At 37.3% G+C, this 16,582-nt stretch overlaps 1 protein-coding gene across 1 annotated transcript; it reads right to left on the reverse strand.

Moving 5' to 3' along the window:
• Positions 1–12,344: 12,344 nt before the first annotated feature.
• On the reverse strand, positions 12,345–16,332 carry LOC107765736 (putative pectinesterase/pectinesterase inhibitor 59). The gene is made up of 2 exons (XM_016584417.2): positions 15,266–16,332; positions 12,345–13,108 (listed from the first exon to the last, which is right to left on the reverse strand). Exons 1-2 carry the CDS (start codon positions 16,161–16,163, stop codon positions 12,414–12,416), a joined length of 1,593 nt encoding a protein of 530 aa, XP_016439903.2. The 5' UTR covers positions 16,164–16,332; the 3' UTR covers positions 12,345–12,413.
• Positions 16,333–16,582: the final 250 nt, after the last annotated feature.

Consider the following 16,582-nt stretch of genomic DNA (forward strand, 5'->3'; position numbering starts at 1 on the left):
CTACTACATTTTGCTGAGGAGTTCTGGGAGCTGAGAAGTTGTGGGTGATGCCATTTCATTGCAGAACTCATCAAATTTGGCATTGTCAAATTCTATTCCATGATCTGACCTAATGCATGTGACTCTTGACTCCATCTTCACCTGGATTTTCTTCACAAAGGCCACAAACACCTCAAAGGTTTCATCTTTAGTTCTAAGAAACAGAGTCCATGTGAATCTGGAGTAGTCATCCACTATCACAAAAATGTATCTTTTTCCTCCTCTACTTTGCACTCTCATAGGACCACATAGGTCCATATGCAAAAGCTCTAGTGACTTTGAGGTGCTCACATCCCTTTTAGACTTAAAAGAGGACTTCACATGTTTTCCTCTAGCACAGACATCATAGATTTTTTGCACCTTGAACTTTGACATGGGTAGACCATGGACCAGGTCCTTCTGAATTAGTTTGTTCAGAAGAGAAAAGCTTGTGTGCCCCGGTCTTCTGTTCCACAGTTTAGCATCATTATCAACAGCTTTCAGACAACTCAGATCACCACTTTGTAAGGACTCGAAATCAGCAACATAGATGTTCATGTATCTTTTGGCCACAAGTAACACTTCACCAGTTACTAGATCAGTAACTATACATATCTTGGACAAGAATTCCACCTTGTTTCCTTTATCATAGATCTGAGAGACACTCAAGAGAATGTACTTAAGGCCATTGACATAGTACACATCTTCAATAGAATGAGTGAGTGACTTTCCGACTTTTCCAAGAATGTACCCTTTTTTCCCATTGCCAAAGGATATACTCCCTCCTTGCAGGGCGTTTAGTGAAAGAAAGTCCATGGTGTTCCCAGTCATGTGCTTTGAACACCCACTATCCATAAACCATTATTGACCGCTTCCTTTCATTGTTCCCTGTACAAGAGGATCAAGAGTTAGTTTTAGGAACCCAAGCAAGTTTAGGTCACTTGTAGTAGGCAAGAGGATGAATAAGAGCTCTCTTAGTCCATGCAGGTAATGTGCGCTTTTTGTGAGTGGAACCTGGTCCCTCTTTTATTGTCACTTTTTCAGCAAACACTTTATTTTTCTGAACAGATTGAACCCTGGCCTGGCAATTTTCTTTGAAATGCCCATTTTTCCTACAGTGGGTACAAAGCAAGTTATCAGAAATAGTAATGTACTTGTTATGAGGGTTGTAAGGAGTTTTCTTCCTTTGGAACCCTATTCCTTGCCTATTCTACCATTATTAGTGTACATGCCAGAGATAGCTTTTGAGGACCAAGTCCACTTTAGGAACTTTTCAAGATCATTTTTTACTCTTTACAGATCAGTTTGGAGGTTCTTGTTTTTCTCAGTTTCAAAACACATCCTAGTTCTCACAGCTTTCAACTCATTTTCAAGCCTAATGTGTTTCTCATTGGCTGTCTCTTTTCTTTTTCCAGAATTTCCAGGTTTTGAATTAGTCTTTAATCTCTCTATTATTTCCCTTAGGTCTGCGATTACTGCCAAGAGATCATTTATTTCTTCTTTGAAGTTTTCAATAGTTCCTTATGGTCAATAACTACAGCCACTAAGTCATCTATAGTTTGTTCAGCTTCTCCTAGTTCTAAGGTCAAGGAATCCTTATCCTCTACAAGACTATGATAGGCATCAATTAATACACTAGCTAAAGACATGAGTTTCCTAGGAGATTAGGATTTCAGATTTCTCTGAACATCCCTGAAATTTACCTCCTTGTTGTCATCGTCTTCATCATTGTCTGATTGGTCCATCAAAGCAAAAGTTGAGTCATATTCATTTTCCTAGCCTTCAACTGTTATCATGGAACTATCACCAGCATCGGTTTCATCTTCAGACTCACCATTGGAATCTCCCCATGCTGCAAGAGCCTGTTTCATCACATTATCAGCAGATCTCTTTATTTTGAAGTCCTTGAAAGAAACCGGGTTCCTCTTAGCTGCTTTTTTAGGGTTATTCTTGGAGAATTCTTACTTAAAGAGAGGACAGTCTTTGATGAAGTGTCCAAGCTTTCCACACTAATGACAGAGATCATAGTTTTTTGGTTTGCTAGAGCTGCCCCTTTTTAGCATTTCTCCATTTCTTCTGACCATCTTCTGAAATATTTTGGTTAAGTAAGCCATGTCACTGTCTTCCTCACTTGAGTCATTGCTATCAGCTTTGAGTACCGGGTTCTTTTCTTTCTTTGGTTTTCTTTTTTCACTATATATCTTCCTCTTCATCTCGTAGGTCTTCAGATTTCCAACCAGCTCTTCTATGGTCAGCTCCTGCAAGTCTTTTGATTCAGTAATAGCATTCACCTTGCTTTCCCAAGGACTAGGCAAAATACTGAGGATTTTCCTCACTAGCTTGTTTCTAGGAATGGTTTCACCAAGTGAGTGTAACTCATTTATGATGGAAGTGAATCTTGTGTGCATATCTTGAATAGATTCATCGTCCTTCATCTTGAAGAGTTCATACTCGGTAGTGAGCATATCGATCTTAGACTGTTTTACTTGGGTGGTTCCGTCATGAGCTATTTGCAAAGCTTCCCATATCTCCTTAGCAGTGTCACAATCGGAGATTCTATTATATTCTTCAGGTCCTATTCCACATACCAGAATCTTCTTGGTACAAAAATTCTTCTCCACGACTTTCCTATCTGCGTCGGTGTATTCTTTACTGATTTTTTAACATTGAAAATGGAAGTTCTTCCAGTACCTTTGTTGGAACATAAAGACCATCACATATGACATCCCATAACTCAGAATACTCAACCATGATAAAATCATGCATTATTATTTTCCACCACCCATAGTATTGTCCTTTGAACCTGGGTGGTCGGTATGTAGATTGACCTTCTTCAAAATTTGGTAGAGCAGCCATAAGGATCCTTCCTAGGTGTTAGCCTGATAGGAGGAACCTGCTCTGATAACAATTGTTAGTTTGTATGAATCCACCAAATAGTAGAGTACCTGGTCCTCTATGAGGTTATGTTGAGAATGCTAGTAAAACTGTAAGTAAATGAGACACAGGATTTTTACGTGGAAAAATCCCAACTCAAGGGGACAAAAACCACGACCTACACTATAGGCTTTCAACTTCACCAACTTGTAAACACATATTATAAGGCACTTTGTAATAACTCTATTACAAAGGATTCAACTCAACTAACTTGTGATACTCTCACCACAAGCCACTTTGTCACTCTCTAGTTACAAAGACTTTAACTTATGACTAAACCTAGTCACAACATAAACTCAGAGAGTTTACGGATTTTACAAGAGGGTTCCTAATCAAACGCTTCTAGCTAAGCAGTTTAAAAGATATAATAAGAACAATCACGAAGTTACAACTCAACTAAGGACAACAAAATACTAACTTTAGGAACTGGTCCGTAGTAGCGTTTAACTTTGTTCTTCAAGCTCGTGAGAATTGATTTCTCTATTTTGCAAAAGGATTGAATGAGAAACAGAAATGTTCAAGTGATGTTTTGATATAAACTCATTGTTGATACACCTTGATGACATCACTTGAAATGATGTAAGCACTTTAGTTGGTCAAGGAATAAGTGGGCACTAGAAATAGTGCAGTGCAAGCAAAAACTATGTAGGCGGTCACGTCGCTTCCAGCTGTGTTCCAATTGACTTTGTATTGCTATGAGGGAACCACAAAGGTATCAGGTCCTTGTTTGGTTTCCTATCTCTTGAAGCTATAGCAGTTCACATTTAGCTGGAATCCGTTAATCTTGCAGCATAGTCCAAGTGTGTCAGGTTCCTTATCTGGTCATTGACAGTAAGTTTGTTAGATCATCAAAACATAAGGCAAAGACATTTACAACCTATCAGCTTTTTTCTTGGAATAGTTTCACCAAGGGAGTAAAGCTCATTAATGATAGAGGTAAACTGGGTATGCATTTCTTGGACAGATTCATCATCTTGCATCCTGAAGAGCTCGTATTCAGTTGTGAGCATGTTAATTTTGGATTGCTTGACCTATGTTGTTCCTTTGTGAGCTATCTGAAGAGCTTCCCAGATTTATTTGGCTGACTGACATGCTGATATCTTAGTGTATCATCAGGACCAATACCACACACCAGAATTTTCTTTGCACGAAAGTTCTTCTCTATGGCCTTTCTATCCGTATCATTGAATTCTTTCCTTATCTTGGGAATGGCAACAAGTGGGTTGCCAAGGTTTTTGGTAGGGACAAAGGGTCCATCATATATGACATCCCATAACTCAGAATCTTTAGCCATGATGAAATCATGCATTCTAGTTTTCCACCATTCATAGTACAGTCCATTGAACCTAGGTGGTTTGTAAGTAGACTGGCCTTCTTCGAAATTTGGAGGAGCAGCCATAAGGATCCTTTCTAGATGTTAACCTGATAGAAAGAACCCACATTGATACCAATTGATAGAATATAAGGGTCCACCAAACTCTATAGAGAACCAGGTTCTCTATCAGATTCAACAGTACACACACACGGCAGTAATTAAATGGAAAGAGAAATTTTACATGGAAAATTCTCAGCTCAACGGGATTAAAAACCACGATCTACCCTTGTAGGATTTCAACTTTACGACTGAGCAACTTTTAGATTACAACCTATGCAACCTAGGAATTAACCTCTTAATCTCTCACTAACTTGTAATACTCTATTACAAGCCACTTTATAATAACTCTATTACAGAGGCTTTACAACATGACTAACTCTAGCCAAGACTCAAACACATTTGTTTAAGGTTTACAAAGGGATTCCTATAGAATGCTTCTAAACAAGCTAGATAGGAATTACAATCGAAGAACTATTACAAAGTTACAACTCAACTAAGGACATACAATGACTCGATGTGGAAACTAGTTCGTAGTTGCTTTGTTCTTTATTCTTGAAGCACTTGAAAATTCCTTGCTGGATGGTCACGTGAATGAGCTTCTGAAAAGTTCAAGTGATTGTGTTTTACCTCCCTTTATTGTATATATACATATGTCACATCACTTATAATGATGTAAGCAAGGTAGGAAAAAAGTCTTCCCTGGAAAGTTGACTGCAACACTATTCCTGCACTGTAGCATGTGCAGGTAGCAACTTTCCAACTGGAGAGTTGACTTCGTACAGTCTCCTTGGGAACTGGAAGGGACCTGTTCCCTCGGCTGTTTCTTCCACTCTGAAGGGTTGAATCATAACGCAAGTTGGATCCCAACCTAGAACCTTGTGATCTTAAGGTCTTGTAAATGTGTAATAGGTTCCTTATCTGGTTTTGGGTAGTAAATTTGTTAGATCATCAAAACATAAAGCAAAGTACGTATGACCAAAGTACTTGTAACCTATCATTAAACAAGTACTTCAAATGCTAGTACTAGAATGAACAGGAGATGTCCTCTTCAAGAGAACCGTAAATATAAGAGGGCCCTCTCTTATGAAACCCTCACAGTAAAGGGTTGATTCCGGAAGAATTTATCCCCAGAATCAGAACGTTATCGGGGAAAAATGCACCTGAAGCCTTATATAATTCAACGCAAATATAAAAACCTACGCAATACTTAAATCAAAAAGCACTTCTATATACAACAAACGTGCCAATCAGCACAAGTACAAAAATATGGAAAGGAAAAGCAAAGTGGAAAGAAAGCAAAAAACTAAACTACTATATCCCCAGAATCTGGGAGAAGAGAAGCATCTGCACCTCGGGAGTAGTAGGCGGATTTGTCGTCGACTCAAGATCTTGGCCTTCACCATCATCCCCTTTAGGTTCTTCTTCAGTTCTCGAGAACTCAGAAATGGAACCAGAAGAGTCAGTAGCATCAGGATGGACTGGGAGACCTCTTCGAGCAGTTGACTCCAACTCACGAGCCTTGGCAATTTTGGCATCAAAGTCAATGACGCCGGCTTTAGCCTCTTCCAAGATTTTGCTCCTCATACTATACATAGAGTATATTTTTCCAATAATGTGGGAAGCCACTCGGTGCTAAAGTTCTTCCTTAAGATAGTCAACCTTGGTTGAAAGGTTATTCTGCTCAGATCTAGCAGCCTGGAGGCCAACATCAAGGACACAGATAGTGGAGTTAAAACTTTGTTATGATCTATGACCCTTTTATGCCTCTCTTCTAACTGGGCATGCTTTTACACAACAACAACAACTTCTTCGGCTCTGGAGTTCAACACTGCCTCCAAATTATTTAGTCTTTTAGTAGAGGTAGCCTCATGATTGGCAGCAACAAGAATGGCATTTTGGACCTCAACCCACTTTGCCTTAGCTTCTTAAAACTGTACCCTTAACAGGGCGGCCTCTTGGCTAAGGGTCACTACCTCTTGCTCGCTTTGCTGCAACCAAGCCTCTAACTCAATGGTCTCAGTAGCTTGTGCTTCTAGTTCCGAGAGGCGGATAGCAATTTAATCCCACTCGACCAATAATTGATCCCGCTCGGAGGTGAGTTTCTCTTTGTCAAGGATCAACCTCTAAAGGCCCTTGGAAGAAAGGAAGTTAGCTTGCAAAACAGAAATACAAATTAAAAATCTTACTATAACAAAGATAGAAGGAACAAAGATCGTATTGCCACTGCTTTATGCATGGCATTGTTCATCAAACACTTTTCCGAGAGAGACTGTGCTTTATTCCTACCCTTCTCTGAAGCCAGAGGCTTCAGATAATTAGCAAGTTTCATCGATCGGGATAGCAGATGGCATCTGTTAGAAACTGAGAGGGAAACACTCCTCCTCTTTTGAGGATAATCAGATGGGGACGAATAGTTATGTCCCAAATTCCCTTGAACTGGGGACTAGGGAAGAAGAACATCCTCCTCTCGTACGGCTGCAGCCGATGGAGATGATGTAGCAATTGCTAGTGATGAAAGCAAAATTGACGAATAAGGAAATGAAGTTGATGGCATTGTACTCCAAAAGGAAGCACTTGCATCGGAGGCAGACCCGATGACACTCGTTCGGGTAAAATCCATCTACAGCAACCCTGCTACATCAGCAGGATCAGCCAAAACGTGCTCATCGGGGAAGGTAACAGAGCCCTGTGGAAGACGTGAATTCAACAAGAGAGAAAAGTTAGCCAGTTTTCCTATACATAAGGTAAAAATAAGATAAGTTCAACCTACCATGGTTTTTGTCCTTCCACCCGTATTTAAGGGCCAGTTCTTTTCACTGGCATGTACGAGTACGGTTCCAAAATTTAGGAAAAGAAAAAGTTGTGGCCAGGATAATGTCCCTGGTGGAAATTACAACAAACCACTACATCTATCTACGGCCGTTATCATCGTCCATGTTGTAGAGCAAAGCATGGTGACCCGGTTTGCTAAAGTTTATCATTCCCCCACGGAAGATCTTTGAGGAATAAAAGTTCATTAGTCGAGCCAGGGAGAACTGCTCTCCCCCGTCACTTGGCATAGACGCTAAAGAAAGGCAACCATCTGCCACATAGAAGGGCTCACCTGTGCCAAGAAGACTTGGTAATGGAAGCAAAACTCCAAGATAACGGAATCATGCCTCCCTCTTAATGAGAACGGACCAAAGTGAAGGGATACGTGTAAATGTAGGTAAAACCCTTCTTGGAGAAGGTTACCCGCTTCGCTAGGTCAGGAGCGATGATGTTCAAATCTTGACAACCACAGTCTTCCTTCATAGCAGGGTTGCTGGAATGACGGATGAAAGAATGATATACGCCTACAACCCATGTGCGAGAATTAGAAGTAGGGTACTTCTCTTTGAAGTCCTTAATTGTAGTAAGCCTTCTGGGGATAATGGTGCTCACCGTAGGAGGAGCAACATCATTAGTATTGTCTTTGTTCTTTGAAGAACTGGAATTTTTGGAAGAAGAGGCCATAATTATCAGAAGGAAGCAAGAGTTTTTCTCTAAAGAAGAAGATTAAAGGAAGCTGAAAACAAGTGTAAGTTGAATAATGAGAGTATGAGAGATTTTGAGAAATTATAAAGTATAAAAGAAGAATATAGAAACGTATAAGTAAAAGAATAGAGGGCTAAAATCGTGGTCATGATTACCTCGAGAACCGACGAAAGTATTGCTGAATTGTGGGATGACGTGTGTTCGAGGCATTAAATTCGAGAGACGTGCATCTAATCAAGCGTCAAAAACTTTTCAGAGGGATTCAGTAAATTTTTTGCCAATAAAGGTACCTTTACCAACTTCCTGATGACACAAGGATGTGCTACCGGAAAGCAGGGGGACTATCTGTATACGATAAAATCGGTTCATATTAAATGCTCATATAATAGAATAACACATGTAACTAGAAACAGATGGAAAGCAAGATAGGTGGAAGTCAAGACCGGGGGCAGTAGTCCCGGTTGGCACCGGGAAGCCCCCGAAGGGAATGTTGCTCACGAAGACAGGTAAATTCCTATCACTCGATAGCATTTAATAAAGAATATTCTGCAGTATTAACTACATAATCCGTTATAGAGAATATGGCATTCATAGCCTTCCGTTACACATTCTTCAATGGTCCCCATAATTATCATTTAAGAGGGATTTGCTCCTAGGACCTTGTTTCCTATGTGCCACGATAAATAAGGATTCCAACAACCATTTTTGGTGGACGAATTTTTTGACAAGAGTTATATTATATATTGTTCAAAGCTCAATAGCACTTGATTTCTTTACTTCTTAATATTGCTATTACTTCCTTCGAAAGCTCTGCTCCCGGAGCCAAGCTCCTTACTGCCTTATCTCGATTTCAACGCTAAGTCTTACGTTCTTATTTAATTTATTTGTCATTTTGAGATTAAATCGATTCATTTGTCTATAATTTACGTATAAATTTAACTGTACCATTTTATGGGTAAACACCAGTTGCATTCCCGAACAATAATTTCAATCTTTTAAAATAAAAAAATTGTGGTATTTTTGATGAAGAATAAAGATTGAGAAGGAGTTGAAGAAACAAATATGTTATTTGTCACGTAAGGGAAATAGGCGGAATCCATTTATTAAATACACAGGATATTTAGCTAAGATCAGTCTCACTGAGTGTCATGTCATGCAAATTTTTGAATAGGAAGGCCACTAGGTCTACCTCTTTAGTCTTTTGGCCCACTCAGACAATTCATAGTAAAAATTGTGTGAGATAGCCATTTTTTTAAGTGGTATTTACTTTTTATCCATCATTTTTAATGATGAGCAAAAGTAGTCACTAGTCTATTAAAATTAATATGAAAAGACGGTGTTACCCTTTTCTTCTATCTCTTTTCCTTTCCAAACGGAAATGTAGTGTTTATACCGGCGACTGTGTTTCTTCTCATTCTCAAGTGGATTCAGTTGGAAGTTCTAATGTTAAAATGATTCATGTTCCAGACTAGTCTATACCCGATATGATTCTTTTATCTTTTTCTTGAGCTTGGCACAAATGTTTATTAACAGTCGCTTTCATTTGGGGCAAGTACTTCTATAAGATTCATTTTTCGGGATGAGAAAATAAATAAATGAAAGAGATTGTGTCCTTAGTTATTGAAATAGTTAAAGACAGGTAGTTCTTAACTTAGACTTACAAGCTCATAAATTAAGAACATCTAGTACTGAACTTACAGTAACAAGCTCATAAGTTAAGGACACTTGGTCCTGAACTTAGAGTTGGAAGTTCAAAAATTAAGGACACTTGGTCCTTAACTTAGAGTTACAAGCACAGAAATTAAGGATATGTAGTCATTAACTTAGAGTTACAAGCACAAAAATTAAGGACAGGTAGTCCTGAACTTCGAGTTCCAAGTTCAAAAGTTAAGGACATGTAGTCCTGAACTTACAGTAACAAGATCATAAGTTAAGGACACTTGGTCTTGAACTTAGAGTTGGAAGTTCAAAATTGAGGACACTTGGTCCTTAACTTAGGTTACAAGCACAGAAATTAAGGATATGTAGTCCTTAACATAGAGTTACAAGCACAAAAATTAAGGACGGGTAGTCCTGAACTTCGAGTTCCAAGTTCAAAAGTAAAGGACATGTAGTCCTGAACTTAGAATTACAAGTTCAAAAGTTAAGGACAGATAGTCCTAAACTTAGACTTATAAATTAAGGACAGCTAGTCCTGAACTAACAGTAACAAGCTCATAAGTTAAGGACACTTGGTCTTGAACTTTATGAGCAGAAGGATATTTTTGTCCGGACATATATAAGTTTATTAAAGCAGTGACTAAAAACTAAAGATATTTTAAACAGTGGCTTAAAAGTAAATACATGTCTTATTACTGACTAATTGTGCTTCCCCAATTCATAAACAAGTTTGAGGGATGAAGTTTGTAGTTTGACCCGGGATGTTTAACAAATAAAACTAGGAGACGGACAAAAAGGTTAAAAAATACTCCATACTCCATAATATCCATTTATGTGTCAGCATGACATGACACGTAAAAGAAATTCAATGAAAAAATATGCCGCTGACTTTCTAATAAGGACGCGGAGATTGGAGAAGAAACGCGCACGCAATCAATAGACAGAGCATTCCAATAACTTTTTTTGTTAGACTTTCTGTTTTACAGCATAAGAAAATATAAAGCTGACTTTCTTAATAAAAATTTGATTATGCGGCTCTATTCGCTAAGAGATAACGTCACTCATTCTTTTAGAGTATTTAATAGGGATCTAGCTTATATGTACTTTGATATAGACCCAAATAATATTTATATAGACACGAATAACTTTTCATTAGATATATATATTTATAAAGGGTCAATTATATCAGCATCCTCTAGGGTGCGAAAAACTCAACTAAGCTCGTTTTCTAGTTTAAACAAATATCAAATGTGAAATTTTTGTCAGTTGTACCTTTTTGTATAAGTTATTTTGTAAATGACTTTTTATTTTTCTTGCAAGTGATGGACTTTTTAGATAACGGTCTAAAGATTTCTTTTTAGCAAATTGAAAATCTTTTGAGAAATAGATATGGCCTAAAATTTTGTACGTTATTGTAAATATTAGACTGTACATGCATTAGATCGCAGTCTAATGTTTAGCGAGCAAACTTAAAATTATATGAGCAAACATTAGATCCGAGTCTAATATTGTCCGGAAGAAATAATTTTCCGAGAACTATATTTACATACTTCTTAAAATAGGGACAATATTCAAATAATGGCTAGAAAGGGACAATTGCGTAAATCAGCCATATCAAAATCATGCTAGTTTACCCTCCAAGCCTTACTCTGCGATGAAAAGTGCCATGGAGACATTATAACCTTTTATACTTGGCCCATCACAGTAGAAAAAGGAATGTTTAATGAGAAAACTACACGTCGCTCCAAAATATATATATATATATAACGAATATAGTTATTTTTGGCCGACTAGCCAAACATACAACTTGCCCAAGTTTAATGAAGACACGAAAGCCTTGTAAATGTAGCCCGTATGGAATAGAAGCTTTTCAACAACATATGGGCCAAACCGGGCCTCATCAATTAATAGTGATGTGTCATGATTCATTAGTCAAGTGTTAAAAGCGAGAATAACTTCCCCCTCCCCCCCCCCCCCCCCACCCCAATTTTATTTTTTTTAATATGGGAGATTTGCTTTTATACATAAGAGATTCATTTTTATACATAAGAGATCTAAAAAAGACAGTTTCTTAATTTTAATATTGTTAAAAGTCATGAAAGCCTATTTCCTCTTCAATTAACCTCCCAAGGCAAACTCGAGTTATGCATGATTGAAATTGCATGTCAGATCGAAAGCAGGAAATATATAAATGAGATAGTTATAATTTCTTTCAACAAGCAGAAGTACCAAGTTGAGTATTACAAATGTTGCTTTTGCTCCTAATACGTTTTGTCAAATAACGTAGTCCGGCTTGCTCTTGCTGTTATATGTTCTTCATTTTATTTTTCTTTTAGGTTATCTCTCTTGTGTAGATTCTTTTGGGTTTAAGTATGCCTAGCGAATACTAAAAAAAAGGAATGTTACGCGTCTATTACTTCTTTAGGAGAACGCATTTATTTCTTTAGTAGATCTGGCTTGTAGGCTTTTAACCCACAAACTTAGAGCTAGATGACCTTCAAATCCAATTGGAAGGCATTAGGTCTACCTCTTTAGTTTTTAGGCCAACTAAAAAAGCTCGCAAACAAGTTTGGGGGATGGGCTAGTAGTTTATTAATCCGGGTTGTTTGAAGAATTAACCTAAGTAGTCGTTTAACCGCTTAAATTAAAAATAGCCGGTAATTGTATATTATATGTATAATAATATGTGTATAATTTATGTATATCGGTCAAAAAAGTAAATAGTGAATCCGAGCGGCTATTTGCGTAAAGATTCTGGTATGTTTAGAGCTAACAATTTGCATATAAAACTAGGAAACGTTAACGGAGAAAGAAGGTGTGGGAAAATAATACTCCATACACGAACAAAAAAATCAATGAAAAAATAAGAAGAAAATTAACAATACAAATAAAAGAGTAGTATAACACTTGTTTAGAGCCCCGCAGTGAATGGCACACCAGTAGAAGGCAGCCATGCCCTTCCAGCAATAAGGCTAGCAACAGTATATTTCGAAGCAACATTCCCACTCTTTATCACATGATAACCAGGCCACTTTACCCTATACCTTGTCGAAGCCGCTGGTCCAATATTACCATATTCCGCATAGTACAAAGTGCTCAACGCAAAATTAGAATCTAACCAAGTTAACCAACCTGCTCGATTTACCAAACTGTCAATATAAGTCTTCATTATAACCGTTCTTGAATATTGCTGCCACGGACGTCCCAAATATGTCTGAAACGACCGAACCACGGGCCGAAGATCAGGTGCTGCCATTATCCGAGAGTTATGAATTGAAATTGCAGTGTTCTGAAAAGGGTCGTTTCTGCCTTGTGCTGTGATCACGTTCACTTGACCCCATAAGGGTCTTCGGACGTAAATCATGCAATTTTGGAAAACAACTGCGGCGTTGCCGAAGATGAAGTCTATGGTGCCGTAGATATAACATGATTTGTAGAACTGTCGTTGGGATTGGACAAAGAGGGTATCTTGGTATCCTTCGAAACCACAGCCGTAGAACACTGAAAGATCAGATGCGGATCGGAGAGCTACTGCTTGGCCATTTTGTGGCCCTGCTGTGTTTCTGAATGTCATGCCTCGAGCAATGAATCCAATTCCGTCCACCCCTAAAGCATCATAATATGAAACGAAAAAAGTGAATAACTAACGTGTGGATTAAATTTGTCTACACCAACAACGTATGAAAATATACATTATTTAGTGTTAATCTACCTTACTTCACAGGTTAGTAGTTCACTTTTTATGAAATTATTTTACATAGTCAATTTATAGAAGCTAAATTAACGCTTATTGGTTATTATAAGTTCAACATTAAACACTGCAGAAAGCATGTCTGACAACTTGTAAAAGAGTGTGACTAACTTGTTATAAAAAGTTAAACTAGACTGCTAATATAAAAATTCATTACAATGTTAATGAATATAAGTAGGTCATAAAAAACACATTATGGTTAGCGTAACCCCAAATTAAGTGTACAGTTCGTGTTAGCTTACGAAAGTTAAGTATTAACTCTTGGGTATTATTTGGCACAAAAGCATCTAGGAGATGTTTTTGTTCCAGATCATTACATTAAGCTATTGAGCGGGATCACTTGATCAAATCAGTTTCTTTGGATGAGACAGTCATTTAGAGGTTAGACATGCAAAACTACGCATTAAATCAAATAGCTAATACAATTGCGATGCAGAACTACATATCTTGATAAGACTTGTTTCATATATTGATACAGAATATTGCGAGAAAATATCCATAATCCGTAACCTTTCAAAAATAAATAGTAAGTACATTATAATATACCAAATACTTATTAGTTTAGTTGTGAATATGCCAACCCCGTTTCTCAATCTCAGCGAACATGTTCATAGCAGACGGAACTTTATTTTTTATTTCGACAACTAAATTCTGACATCAAAAAATATAGGAGTATTTTAGTAGTTTGAAAATGCAGATTGTTCCCTCGGGAACAAGCATAAGAATTGTTGCACGTGAAAGGAATTGAATGCAACAAAATGATCCGCCAAATTAGCTTTGACATGTAGCTTCATTTTTTTCCATTTTTATCTTTATTATCAATTTAACACAAAGTAGATTATGATCCAGCCTGTATATATTACGGAGGTTGTTCATTTCCGATATTTGGCAAAATTATGCAAATTTGGAGTTAACTAGCATTCTCTAACTTTTATGGCGGGCATCAACCGTTACACCAAAGGAAAAGGGAACCTACATCTTCTCAGCAAAATCATCTCCTAAAAGCTATACTACTTAAAATTTATCAATGTACAAAGGAAATATTCTAAGAAAATATCAATGGATAATCCATATATTGTCAGATAAAACAACCTTATTAAGCAAGTATTTAATGCTTATTGCATTCCTTAATCTCAGCACATGTTCACAGCAGGAGAATACTTTTTGTAAAAATTAAAACCTGACATGAAAGCTAAATTTTAATAGTTTGAAAATCAGATTGTTCCCTCGCGAACAAGCCCTAAGAATAATTGCACGTGACAGTTATTGAATGCAACAAAATAACCCGCCAAAATAGCTTTGACTTTTAATTAGCTTCAATTTATTTTGACATTAAGACACAGTTTAAGAAAAAGTAGATTTTGATCCAGCCGTCATTATGGAGTTGGTTCACACTCGATGCTTGAAATTTTGTGGCAATTGGGAGTATTCTATTTATTTACGAGTTCCAAAATTCTGTACGTTAGGCCTCAACCATAACACAAAAAGTAAAGAAACCTACAGCTTCAAAAGCAAATCCCTTGACACATTTCCTAAAAGTATGTTCCTTCTAAAAGGAAATCCTCCTAATTATTTCTCCTCTTGAGGTGCGCCCCTCTTCGAACTTTACGTGAATGCCAGATATTTTGTGAATCAAGCTGCCCTAATTTCTCCTTTGCTTTTTGTAGTTTTACTTAACGTTAATGAACCAGAAGTAGATGATATCTAGCTTTAATAGTTGCTATCTTTTGTAAGAGATTGTTACACAAATAGCTGCCAGATTTAATGTTTATTTTTTCTAACCGCTATACTTAGATTATACATTAATTATACATAGTTATGCATATAATATACATGAATTATATATACATCCGCCGGCTTTTTTTAGTTTAAGAGATTAAGTAGGCGAGTTAATTCTTCCTTTTGTAATTATGCATTAATCTATTTCAATGCTTGAAATCTTAAAGATCCAAACGGGAAGTAAACTCAAAATTCAAAGGAAACAGAGAGAGAGAGAGTTCGAGAGTCATTACCAAGAGTTGCAGTACTGTAAGTTGTGTAACCTGCAGCAACACTGCGGCTGCCCGTGATTACAGTGTATCTCAAGCCAGCACCAACTAACATAATCTTTCCCATAGTAGGACCTATCAATATATTCTCCCTATAAACACCCCTTTTTATATATATCACAATCCTCTGATTTCCAACTCTTCTTGAAGTTGCATAATTAATTGCAGACTGAATAGACCGAAAATGACCCGATCTATCTTTAGCCACCACATAATTAGCCTTCGTAGCCATCAAATCTATCGACGAGGAATGTAACAACACTCTTTCACTAGCCGTGAGCCAATTTGGAAATCCACCAACTTGTGTTGTATTTTCCCAGTCCACGAACTCCCCATTCATAGCCAAACAGTTACTAATCAGCTGCGAAACATTAGTAGACAAATTCGGCTGTAAGATATTGGATACGTTAAGATCATTTGATCCCGATAAACATGTTTCAATGTTTGTCATTGAGGCACTAAGCCAAGTTTGAGCATCAAAATCTGAACTTGAATTTGATTTAATGCCGTCAAGACTACGGTTTAATTGGAGAACTGTATCATCCATTAGCTTGTCACAATCCATCCATACTAACTGCTTACGTTTTCCCCTGCAATGTTGGCTTACATTTTTTGCATGGGCCTGTACTTGAATTACGTGATCTAAAGCAACTTGGACTGTCATAGTTCGAAATTCGGATTTGTTCTGGGGTTTGAAAGAATCTCCGGACATGAAGTATTTACATGGCTCGGGGTGAGGAGTTTTGCTACACCACCAGTTAATGTCATTACTTGTTTCTTCATCAATTGATAAAGATTGATGTAGGGACAAAGATAGAGAAAAGAACAAAAGGAGTAAAGAATTGAACTTATAAATTGTCATTGTGTAATTTGTGTAATGGTTTGTGTTAGGGTGACGAGAGGAACTAGCTAAGAAAACATTTAAGGCTGATAAGTGTAGTGACTTCTTATACTAGTATAGATAGAAATTAATGGTAGGAACTGGAAGAGAAGTGCAATGTCAAATGACAGTTGGATTCTGAAATATTGGGGTGGCAAAATCACAGTTATAAGATATGAAACCACAAATAAGAAAATTAAATCAATGTTCATATTCAAATTAAAATGCCGGTGTGTCCTTCCTTAATTTTGAGATCCTTGTTTAGTGGATCACTGGAAATGCACTCAATATTTAAATAGAGAAAGACTAATGATCCCACTGGTTTTACGCTGAATTCATGAGTTTTATTAATGTCACAATTATGTGAGCACAATCTCTCGAGTAAAGTATGAATTCTTCTG

The sequence above is a fragment of the Nicotiana tabacum genome, chromosome 6 (assembly GCF_000715075.1).
Source record: "Nicotiana tabacum cultivar K326 chromosome 6, ASM71507v2, whole genome shotgun sequence".
Classification (NCBI taxonomy): domain Eukaryota; kingdom Viridiplantae; phylum Streptophyta; class Magnoliopsida; order Solanales; family Solanaceae; genus Nicotiana; species Nicotiana tabacum.